Genomic DNA, 12533 nt, shown 5'->3' on the forward strand with positions numbered 1-12533 from the left:
CTGTAAATCACATGGGTTACTATAATGGATTGGGTCCCTGCATCCATACATCTGTCTGACTGTAGAGATCCTCCCAGTCAATACTGGCATTTTTTTAAAAATAGAAAGCCAATAATAAAAACTGTCTGAGAGATGCACTTCAGCAACTCCCTTTCAGTCTCTAAACTGTCCTGTCAATTTTCCACCCTGTCTCAAGCTAATGAGATGTAGTAATTATATCATATCAATTGTATCAGGACTAGGTTTGTCACACTCGAGGGATGCGAGTAAAATGTTCTCCATATGACTTGGCTTAAAAAAAATGCCGGTGTTGATAAAATACAATGGAAAATATTCTGGGTACTGAATTGTCATGTCCACTTTGTAACTGTTTCTGAATACTTGCACTTTTTGCACCTCCTTGATTTATCGTCTCATTGTTGTCTGCAAGGCAGTTTACAAGAATGATATACAGAGGCAGTAGGACGCAGGCATATGTTTTTCAATGCGGTAGATAAGATTTATTTTCTGTTTCCACAAGTAAAAGTCCCCAGGCTGACAACACCAGCTCGAAGAAAAGGTTTATAATGCCATTGTGTAGTTTTTTTAGACATGCTTTTAATTTATATTCTGAGCATGTGAAGTAAGGAAGCTGTCAGATTCACAGTTGGGTGCAATGATTTCTGTTGGCTTTTGGCGTCCGAGTGTCTTTGTCAGCAGTAGTTCTTAATGTGTCAGGGTCAGGGTGAAAAAGAAGTCAGCCAGTTTTATGTGTACTGTACTGTAAACTGCCACAGCTGCACCTCATGGGGCTGACTTAATCTTCCTACTAAGAATCGGATGAACCCTGGTGGAAACGTCTCCTCCACTTAGCTGGGAAGGGAGCGACACTAAACACGCACAAACCTCTCTGCTCTTTGAAGTGAAATAGTTCCATTATGCCATTTATGTAATGGTAGCATTGAATTGGCATCGCTTCAGAGTAACAGCTAATGTGACCTTCATTACTACTTTCCTTTTTTATTTTTTTTAAACTCTTGTGTCTCTAGTGATCTGCAGAGGCAGAGAGAGAGGTGTGCTGTGATTTGGTAGTCCTTCACATCAGGTGCTCCGTCCTTGCGGCAAGCGGTTGTCTGTCTTTCTCCTCTGACATGTTTTTTTTTTTTTCTGTTCTGTTCTCATCTACCCAGGCATCTTACTGTACAGCAAGCACAATTATGCCCAGGGCGTAAGATGCAGGCTTATATTTTCACTGTATGCATTCTGCTTCTGTCAACACTTTCTTCAGCAGCTCACACATTATGACAACTTACTGCAGACTGAGTAACGGCCGCGTTGTTAGACTTGTACTGTATCTGTACAGTACCTCTGTATATATTGATAGTGTGCATATATGCTTACCCATAAGCATAACAATCCTGGTGCATCTCATGTTATACCAACTCAGAAATTTTAATTAGTCTGCAGCTCCTTGGGAGTTTTTCAGTGAGTCTCATTAATCAGGTGTCTGCACTACCCCTTTGCCTCTAATCTCACTTTGTCTGTAGTCATCCTACTGAGAATTGGGATATGTATTAGTTCGTTTGACATGGTGACCCCCATGGGCAGCACATAATTATTTCTTCTTTTTTTTTTCGTTTTTTTAATATGACAGTGAGTGATACCCTTTGTAGCTGGAGTCTGTATTGGTGAGCATCACTTCAGCTTTTTTTGGCATTACTAATCTCTTGGTGTTGTCATGCACTTTTTGTTTAGGTCATTTGGGCAGAGCAACAGGTGTCCAAACGAAGGAAAAAGAGGGATGTCTATGCAGAACCATTAGATCCCAAGTTCAGAGATCAGTGGTACCTGGTGAGTGTATATACAGAATCATCATTGAATAAGAGTGTGTTGAGACTGATTTGTGTGTGTTTCTGTGGGACATGACTTAGCACTGCACACCGCTTGAGCTTTTTATCCCCCTAAAGTCAGTACAGGTAATTAAATGTGTGGCTGTCGTGTTTCTCCTGAGTCATAAGACAAGTCTATGTGAATCCAATATACTGTCTTGTTTGCAGAACAAGAAGCACAAGTCTGAGTGTCTTCACCTAAAGGATTCTGCATTCGCACACCAATTGTCTGAGTTCTGAATTGGATGCTTGTAGAACTTGATGTTTTACTTTAATTTGCAGACAGCACTGCAAGACACAGAGACAGAGGTGATCCATCTTGAAGCGCTCTAGTTTTCAGCTGATTGATTTTCACATTTGACTTGAAGAATGTCACTGATACATTGGCCTGTTAAACGCAGCAGTAAAAACCCCTGCGATTTTCTGTTCGTCTACACACTTCCTTCAATTACACTGAGGACGCTTCAGGCAGAAGACGATTCATGGTGATGCAAAAGAGATGCAACACCAGTTGCTCAAAATGTCGATGCTTTAACAGACTCCTCAGCGTGTTGAAGTAGTCGTGGCACCTTGATAGTAGATAAAGGTACGCTGCCTCGTATCAGTGTTACTGTGTGTGATAGGATCTGTCATACCTTGACAACTGTTAATAGATTAACTGATAGTACAAGTTCTCTGTGATGCATATGATACAGCATAACTATGTGCAAAATGCAATATCATTTTCAGTATATATTAGGGCTGCAATGAATACTTTCATATTCTTTTCTTGAAAAATGTTAATCCTTTAGGGTGATATTTACTAAAGTTTTGCAGCTCATCTTTTGGCACTAAACAGTTAAATTACATGTGTTCATATTTACTGAGAAATGGCAGTGGGATTTTGTGGTGGAGAAAGAGAAGAAATGTGGCACCGCAAGAGTTTGTGTGTTGTTTTTCATGCAGTCTTTATTCTAAGGAGTTCCCATATGGGGACCCAAAAATCATGGAGGAGAGAATGGTATTGATATAAATACCCTCAGTGCCTGCTTTACCACCACTTTGGCAGATGGAACTGCAGCTGAAATGTAACGGCAGGAGAAAGCAGGTGTAAAATTTGGGGAGCTGCTTTGGGCATGGCAGGTATTAATCATCTGAAATCTCTTCAGAGTTGACATGTTTGAGAAAGGAGAGTCCTTTAGTATGTATCTTCGCTCGCCAGAGGAGAGCTCAAAAGGGTGCTTCTACTAGGGACTTGTACAGGTTTTCAGGTCAAACCATGCTTAAATGGCTTCAGTCATATTAAAGTTTGGTTGGTGACTTTATTCTACTTCTTCTCAGTCCACACATGAGCAACAGCTGTCAGGCAGCAGATCTGATGCAGATGTCTATTCACATTAACACAGCTCATTTACATCATCACTGTTAGTCAATATGCCACTAAATAAAAAAATTTAAAAAAAATTTGTGGTGCTGTAATATTTTTGCACCTGACGGTAATTTGCAACAGATTTAATAAATATTTCCCATAGCCTCTAAAAATGTCAGAAAGTGCCTAAATGATGCTTTTAAATTTGTAAAACCTGCATTATACAAAGGGGAATTTTTGCTGTTTGCCCATTGGTATATGTATATACAAGGTGGACAAAATAATTGAAACATGTCAGTATGATGTAGTACAGTTCAACAGCAACATAAACTACATTTACCACAATCACCATACAAGTGAGCCAGCACCTCTGAAATAGTTTCAACAAAAGAGGAACAACCTGAAGGACGGACTTTTTTGCAGGACTGATTTATTAGACTGCAGGAATTTAGCTTGGTGATAGAAAAAATACCTGTAAAATGTATTACTAAAGCTACTGTGCCTCTGTATATGAATATGATTTGTCTTGCGGTACTAGAGGTGCTGAACTTGTATGAGTAGAAAACATAAAAATTGATTTCTGTTTATAAGTCTGTAGGTGCTGCATTGGGTTATAAAGTTCATTAAACACCAGGAGACAAAAGGTGGAGCAACACAGCAAATTCTCTGATCCTTTCCACTAATGGGGTCAAGTGAGCAGACTAGAAATGTCAGAATGAGCACAAGTTAGTTTTCAACTAGCCAACCAACCACTATTTTCACTCTTTATTGAAATCCCTTCTGTGTATTTTAAATAATAACTCACTGTGGTTAGTATACAGTGGGTACAGAAAGTATTCAAACCCCCTTAAATTTTTCACTCTTTGTTATATTGCAGCCATATGCTAAAATCATTTAAGTTCATTTTTTTTTCCTCATTAATGTACACACAGCACCCCATATTGACAGAAAAACACAGAATTTTTGACATTTTTGCAGATTTATTAAAAAAGAAAAACTGAAATATCACATGGTCATAAGTATTCAGACCCTTTGCTCAGTATTTAGTAGAAGCACCCTTTTGAGCTAATACAGCCATGAGTCTTTTGGGGAATGATGCAACAAGTTTTAGCATATGGCTGCAATATAACAAAGAGTGAAAATTTAAGGGGGTCTGAATACTTTCCGTACCCACTGTATGTCCAGAGGTGAAAAACCACAGCAAAGGTTGTCAGGTTGCAGGAATGTGCTCCTCTTCTCTCTCCTGACACCAAATAAGCCTGTGCCTCATTAAAAGTAAACCTGGTTCTCCAGAATGGAGAGTGAAGGAGTGCTGGGAGGTGGACTTTTGGCAGGGTGTCCTTGATGGACAAATGCTAATGATCAGCATCTGCTCTTACAATGAATATCTAATATTTTTTCTGATATTTATCTAAATGTTGAGTCAGATTTTGTTTCACTGACAAATGATGGTCAAGCCTCAGACTGTACATATTGTATGTCAGTGTGCAGAAGGAAGGCTGACATTAAGGAAGAAGGAAGGACTCGAACCATGAGAAATATTAAGAATGAAAGCTTGTGCGTGCCTCTCAGATTTATTATTCACTCAGCGTGTCAGCCACAAAAGCCCCTTTCAGTCTGAATCAACATTGCAGATCACAACTTTCAGCTTTTAATTGATTTTCTTCTTGGTGGTTTAAATGTCAATGACATTACAAGGTTGAGGAACAAACCTCATCCTGCCTGATAGACTACACCCACAAGGTTTGGAAATCTAAGAGGCAACTGTGGTGGCTGGAACATCAGACACATTATATTTAACTGAAGTTAACACTTCAAAAAGAAGAGCTTTGAACTAGATGAAAGCCTGACGTGGCTTTTGACCAAAGGTCAGGTGAATGTCAAAAGCATATCAAAAAGCATACAGAATGATTACTGTGTGTCATCATCCAGTTCACCACATTGCTTTGCTCAGGATTACAATATAGTATGTCCAAGCATGGTGCTGATGGTGTGCAGCACAAAGCACATATCTGTACCACTACTGTGCAATGTTGCCTTTTCCTGAAAAGTGAAATTAAGCAGTTGCTTCAGTACAAAGCTTGGTCTTGAACGAAGTGTCTTAAATTACTGCCTTTTTTTAAAGAGTAAGCTCTTCCAGACTTGGTTAAAAGGACATCCTTGTCAGCACTAAGATGTTTCTCAGATAATTGGATTCCATCTATTTATGTTATTTGCTTTCTTCATCCTCAGTATAACAGCAACCACCGTGATTTGAATGCCAAAGCTGCCTGGCAGTCGGGCTACACAGGTAAAGGTGTGGTGGTATCCATCCTGGATGATGGAATAGAGAAGAACCATCCTGACCTGATGCAGAACTATGTGAGTATATCTCCTAAATTAGCCTTTTTACACGGAAAAGCTGTGTTGCTGCAGCTACAAACAAAATGAAGATAAGAAGAGAATAAATAGAGAAGATTTTGAATTAAAGATAGTGTCGACCTTCTGCAGATTTATTTTTGTGAACACAGACTGAGGTTTCCTCTAAGTTAAAAATACCTGAAAACCGACTGAATCTCCAAACTCTGAAAAAACAGTTTTCTGCACCTGATTCTAACAGCTGATCTGTCTTTTTAAAGGACCCAGATGCCAGCTATGATGTGAACGATGGCGACCCGGATCCTCAGCCCCGATACACGCAGCTTAATGACAACAGGTAGAAAGCTGCACAGATAGCAATTTCTACTCTTCTCTGTGTCTTTTGGCCTGGCCCAAACCACCCACTCATGTTTCTTTAAATGCTGGCTACATGGGAGTCATGTCAGGAGATAATTCTTCCCTTATTAATTAATCTGCACCTCTCGCTGTCTGATACCTGGCAGCGGACATGTAAATAGGCCTATAGTTGTTTCCCATACACTGTTGAGTCTTAAAGGGCTTCATTTATGAGAACAAATCCAATTAAAGGTCCTAGCCTACTGGGGTTTTTTTGTCTGAGAGATTTTAATTTTCTACCATTTAAATCTTTCTACTTTCTAGAAATGGGCAGGTACTTTTTAATATGAATCCTGCCCCCAGGTTGTGGATTTCTGTTTGGCCACTTAAATCTCACATGGGTCACTAGGGCAATTCTGTAGCCTGAGTATGTAGAGCAAATCTACCCTGGGATTAAGAAGTTGTGTGATGAAAATGGCTTTATTGCAATAGCCTCTGCTGATGGCATTAAGAGTTGTTTGCCACCACACTGATGTCTTGCAGAGAACTGATTGAGTTAAGTTCATCAGCATTACTGAGGGCTCCTGCTCCTCATCACTGCCACTGCCTGCCTCCCTTCTGACTTTTAATTTCTGATTTGCTGTAATCTTCCGTTTGTGGGCAATTGGCCTGAAAGCCTTGTTTTTTTTTTTTTTTTGTTGTTGTTTTTTTTTTTCTCATCTCAAGCCTCCAAGTGATTACTAGTGACAGGCAGAGAAGATTACAGTAAGGGACAGATGGAAATCAAACATTCCCAACTGAGACGAGGGTCCGGAGCGAGCACTATGAATATGGAGGCCAGAGGGATGTAGTCTAAGCTACAGAATGACCCACACATAATCAACTATGCTAATGCTGTATTAACTCCTTAAAAGCTTTGTCAAACATATAGTAGATGGTAGGACCAGGCGATTAATAACATTTTATTTTCAATAACATTTTCATCTTCCAATCCTTATGAAAACAAAACAGCCAGGATAAAATGATTATTGTGCTGCACTCCATTTCACTATGATGTTCTCGTTTTGTGTTATTATAAATCCCGCGCATGCCTTCAGCGCTCTACAGTGCGAGCATTTGTTGCTGGCATTGGGTAAAGTGAAACATCTAAGCTTGTTACTGTATATGCACTAAAACCTTCAAGTAAAAACAAGCATAAACTTGCAGAGAAGTGATCATTTTATTTCTGCCTGCAGTCCTGTCATCCATCCACACTTTAGACATTGCAAGCTAATGGCTAATTGTTATGAACAAGCTAAAATGAAAAGATGACAGTGTGTAGCCTGACTATTAAAAAAGACTGCGAGACATGAATGTGGCTATGTCATGGTGAGCCCAGCAGACTGAATGATTCTTTAGGTTATGACAAGCAATACTGTTAACCTTAAGTAGCAAAGTTTTATTTGTAAAGTAAATAAAGAATATTACGTAATTTCCTCTGAGCTGTAATTTACAATTTTTCAGTTTATTTAAAGCTCAAGAAAACCCACTGTTGAAAGATAAGCTTTTATTTTAAGTTCAGTAAATTTATGACATTTCCAAAGTCAGTGGATAATCGTGTTAAATAATCATGACCGAAATAACTGGGATTATGATTTTTGCTATAATCGTGCAGCCCTAGCAGGTGGTGGCTGATTTTAGGTGTGTACTTGTTTTCATAGTAGAACGTTTTCTTATTTGGGGCAGAGTTATCAATAAAAGTTCTAACACATACGAAAACAGTGCAAACAGTATGCTGCTCTTGTATTCAGCTTAAATGAGTGGTTTTAAGATTCTGTGCCAGTGCCTGAAACTGTTTTCACCACCTCTATCAACAAAACCCTAAATGGTGAAATATCTTGTGGAAGAATGTGGGAGAGCATCCCTCTGGTGCAACTCCAGAGATTCACAATCAATGCCAAGGCACGGTTAAGCTCTCCTGGAGGCTCACAGTGGCCCAGAGCCCAGCTAAGACACTCACTATTGATGTTTCTTTCTTTCTGCTTTACCGTTTTCCAACCTTCTCTTACCTCATCCCTTATCTCTTGCCACCCAGTTCTTCATGTCTTCCTTGTGGCAGGACTAATTGAATGGGAACATAGTTTTGTGTCTGTGTTTTTGTGAGTTTCCCTTAATTTACAGTGGGTTAGTGCAGATGCATGTCTAAACAACCTGTGGGCGGACATGTAACCACATAAGGTTGAGTAAGACTGTAAGTGTCTGTCCCTTGCAGAAAGCCCCACTCTGTTCACCCCCATAAAGCTGTCTTTCTTTCCCAACATACAGGCAGCAGGGAGGATGGCCGAGTAGCAATGTGACCATTCACCCTCATGTTTATCTAAGACAGCATGTGATCTAGATGTTTCTCTTTTTAGGGTTTCCTCTTACTCGTAACAGGAGGCTTTCCAAATGTGGATTTTTGGGCTAAACCTGGCTAAATGCACACAGGGTCTTTTGCAAAAATACTCAACTTATGTTAGCTCAGGGATAACTAATTCAGAATGAATATATTCAACATATGCAGTAAAGATCTTTCTCGCTGCACAGTGAACAAACAATCAAAAGCACAATAAACTTGCTTAACAATACAAGGGATAGCGCACATCGAATATACTTGTAAATTCAGAAATATTGAATGCACAGTGATGGATGAAAGGACCTATTTAACAATACTGCAAATAGCAGGTTGATTAATATTTACCAGCTATTACATTAATCTCTCTAGGCATTTACTTCATATTCCTTTTTCATGTTCAATAAACATCCCCAGACCTTTTGTCCTGCAGGTCAGCTCATTAGTAAACTGGCAGAACATTAGCAGACTTACTGTAAGAATGAGCAGAACCATTGTACTGATTTACCTTTGAGGTTCAGTGTAGCCCAGAGACTAATAAACAACCAGTGCTGCTATCCACAGCCTCGAGAGCATCAATGACTTTTTTTTAAAATTATAAATAATTAAGCTAATGCAAGATAGAAAAACCAAGTGAAAGAACGATGTGGTGTGCCAGACTGTGAATGTTAATGAATGTTAGAATGTTAGTATAATGTTTGGTTGGGTTTCAAATTTGTTGCCCAAAGTCATAATTAAAAACAAAAGCTACACCATTTGTTGCAGATCTTTATGTAATCTTTGCACTAAACCCACAGACCCACTTTGATTGTATCTGTATTACATTAGCATATTTCTTTTGTAAGTCTTCAGCGAGAGGTAGTCGTGTTTTGCACAGTGGCAGCATTGGTTCACACAGTGGTTGTGCCTGATGCAGGTATGAATACTGATCATGTTGTTGGCCCCGGGCCTGCAGCTAGTTGTACCTGCTGTAACCCGAGATAGTCTCCCATGTGGCTTGTTCTCACTGTAATCAGAACGAGATGTCACAGAAATCAGTCTTTGTTCACCATAATCTCCTATTATCACCATTACCTGCGACATGGGAATTCAGAGGTGTTGCACAATATATCACATACAGTAGTTTCTTTGTAAAAGAAGCTGCTATTATTTTTTTTCCAAGAACTTTTTTTTTTTTTTTTTTTTAAAATAAAGTTTTTTATTGAGGAGGATTAGTGAAGGCCTGAAACTGTTAATTAAAAGCACATGTTGTTCATACTGAAACTGCTGTCATGAGATGAAAACTGATCCCTGTAAACAACACAGATATGTACCAGTTAGTCTTTACCTGGACAGTTTTCATAATTTTGGGAAAGTGAGGCAAACACTAATTGACTAATGCGTGCAGCACATCTAGACATGACTATGTAAGGAAAACTGATTAACGTGACAATGCATTTCATAAATTGAAATTTTTTTATAGGATTGTTTCATCTCTTAATATGCTTAAACAATCATATCTTTATACTATTTCACTCTTTATGATAAGCATGTCTCAGGGGTATCCAAACTACATCCAACTAAAACAAAATATAAAGGTAAATTGATCTTAGAAATCTTAAAATATCTCTTTCTGTATAACTTGGTGTGAAATCTGAGTTCTGGACATAGTTATTACCTCCTGCTTGATGGATAAGAGTTGTTGGGGCTACAGTTGAGAGCTGAGACTGTGTGTTATGTGGTGACTGAAGTGAGAGGCTGTCAGTTTGTCAGGGGATCTATCAGGCAGAAATTATAGCACTGATAATGAATCTGTGTGACTTGTTAACAACCGATTTAACAATGTTTTACTTTCTGTGACAGATAGCTCTTTGTTCCTGCACACACAGGCGGGGAGTGATTTCACTGGGACACTTCATGTGATGAGCTCCTGCACAGTGCTCTCTCTTCTTTAACCTCCTTTTAAACCCTGGGCCTGGAGGTTTAATCCAGGCTTGGTTTCATGTGAAGCCAATCTTATTCAGATCAGTAGAAATGTGTGCATACAGACAAAATGAGGACATACGGTAAAACTCTGCCTTCATTGTCAGAGTGCTGGTGGCTCCCTGCGGCATCTCATTGTGAATGATCACCCTGTTGAGAAAAGACCTCTCACAGTCAGGCCTTCTAATTAGGTATGGAATAATTCTGCATTTGTGGTGCTGAGACTATTGAAATCTTTCCCAAGGGTGCCATTTGCAATATTTTAAATGAACAGTAACCAGTTTAATGAAGCATTGTAATGGCATAGAGCTGTGAAGAATGTCTTGCAAAGGTCAGAGCAGATTCAAGATTTTATTTTATTTTATATTAAGGTCTAAATTAATTGTCATTCATATTTTAGGCAGTAATTTCACACCCTTTTGTACTGCTGCTTGACTGCTTTCATATGCTTTGGTCCTGTTTTACTGCCATTTATTTACCCATTTGCCTGCCAGAATCGACATGCCATCATTCTAAATTATTCCTGTATTTTGCACCTTATGTTTGCTATAGAAATGTTTGTTGTTAAGGCATCCTTGAAAGCTGTTCAGTTGATTGACCATCAGTTTTGATTTGGTAGAAGAAGACTGGATTTTCATAGCGATGAAAGGATTAGTTTATTAATCAAGTAGTTGATAGACAGAACATGGATCTGCTATGAACTATTATGATAACATTATAAACCCAAAAATGTCACAGTACAGCATTGCTGGAGGTTTCAAATATTAATAAGTGCCTATTTCTTTTCTTTGATATTAAATCAACTCAGGCCCTGGCAAATACTTTTATTACATTATTACTTTTTATGGACACTAAGTTTTTCAAAAAGAAATGTGACATATTATTCAATAATGAAGATAATTAGTTATATAACTAATATAATTAGTGTAGACATTGTACTCGATACCCAAAACACCAAGTTCTGCTTCTAAATTCAATGTCCTGTAGGCTACCAGTAAAATATGACTAAAATATGCTAATTGAATCAGCAGCAGATATACAGTATAGACTAACACTGCTAACATCTGTTGTTTAAACTATAATTTTCCCACCCATTACATTTAACCTTGAATGTCACGCCTAATCATAGTTGATTGGATTCACACAGACCAGTGGTGCTCACAACCTGCAAATTGATAGCTGAATGAAAATGCCATTAATTAGACTTCTGTAAGTCAATTTGAATAAATAGCAAGGAGCAATCTGCTTTCACAGGCAGAATTCATGAAAGTGTTTGACCCATGGATGCACTCTTCTTCACATTCTTATTGACCCAAACAGTGAGTGGGAGCAGTGAAATCTATTTTATCTCTCCCAAAAACCTGATTACGCAAATAGTTCTTGCATAATCAGGTTGAGAAACTGGGGGCTTCAGTCCTGTAACAGCATTTGTATGCCATGAATCAGTCTTCCATGTAAGTAATGACTTTGACAGAAGAAGACTTGGAGAAGGGCTCAGTTGAACACTGGAGGCGTAGGCATATGCCTATACCTTTGTCCCTCTGCAGACACCTGAGCTGCTCCTTATCATCAGTTGCATCACAAACACGGATGCTGTAGGGCGTCGGACTCCAGAGTCAACAGACTAACACTTCCAAGGAGTATTGAGCTAATGTTTGCTGGAAAATTGTCCAGATGACGTTCGTGTGTGTGTTTACTTTTGTGTCTGTAGGGATATCCTCACCAGTGGAGCAGGCTGTACTTGGGCCTTTATTTAACTGGTGTCCTTCGATGCACCAAAGACGTGATGCATTGACATTGGCCCGCACCCTCTCATCTTATCACCGTGTCTACGGTGTCCTCTGATGCACCAAAGACGTGTTGCATTGACATTGGCCTGCACCCTCTCATCTTATCACCGTGTCTAAAAGGATCTCTGGACTCAGCCAGATGAATTACAGTGCTCTGACCTTCTGTCATTATACCTATGTCTTTAATGAAAGCAGAAGTCAAGGATTGTTAGAATTAGAATAATAAAAATGCGTTATTCTTCCGTGATCTCTGACCTCTTTATTGTGAACAGTTTAAAATGCAGGTAACATAATTTGTGTGACTAAGAGTTAGTTTAATGCTCATTAAATGAATGGTGACGGCACTTTTGGCAGGCTACCCTGAGACTAAATATCTATATTCTGACAGCAGATATAGTCTGGTGTATCAAAGGAGGAGGTTCTCTGGTGTTGTGGTGTACCCAGAATCCCTTAATGGAAACCTGTTGGGATATATAGTTCCGTCAGTAGTGAGTGCCCAA

General features: G+C 39.0%; 1 protein-coding gene across 4 annotated transcripts in view; it reads left to right on the forward strand.

Moving 5' to 3' along the window:
• furina (furin (paired basic amino acid cleaving enzyme) a) overlaps positions 1-12533 on the forward strand; it is an 84914-nt gene that overhangs the window by 50953 nt on the left and 21428 nt on the right. For all 4 annotated transcript variants that reach the window (XM_020604967.1, XM_020604996.1, XM_020604975.1 and 1 more), the window contains exons 4-6: positions 1735-1830; positions 5449-5577; positions 5835-5911. In XM_020604967.1, coding sequence (XP_020460623.1) covers positions 1735-1830; positions 5449-5577; positions 5835-5911 — 302 coding nt within the window. The remainder of the gene's footprint in view (positions 1-1734; positions 1831-5448; positions 5578-5834; positions 5912-12533) is intronic.

The sequence above is a fragment of the Monopterus albus genome, unplaced genomic scaffold, assembly GCF_001952655.1.
Source record: "Monopterus albus unplaced genomic scaffold, M_albus_1.0 scaffold4.1, whole genome shotgun sequence".
Classification (NCBI taxonomy): Eukaryota; Metazoa; Chordata; class Actinopteri; order Synbranchiformes; family Synbranchidae; genus Monopterus; species Monopterus albus.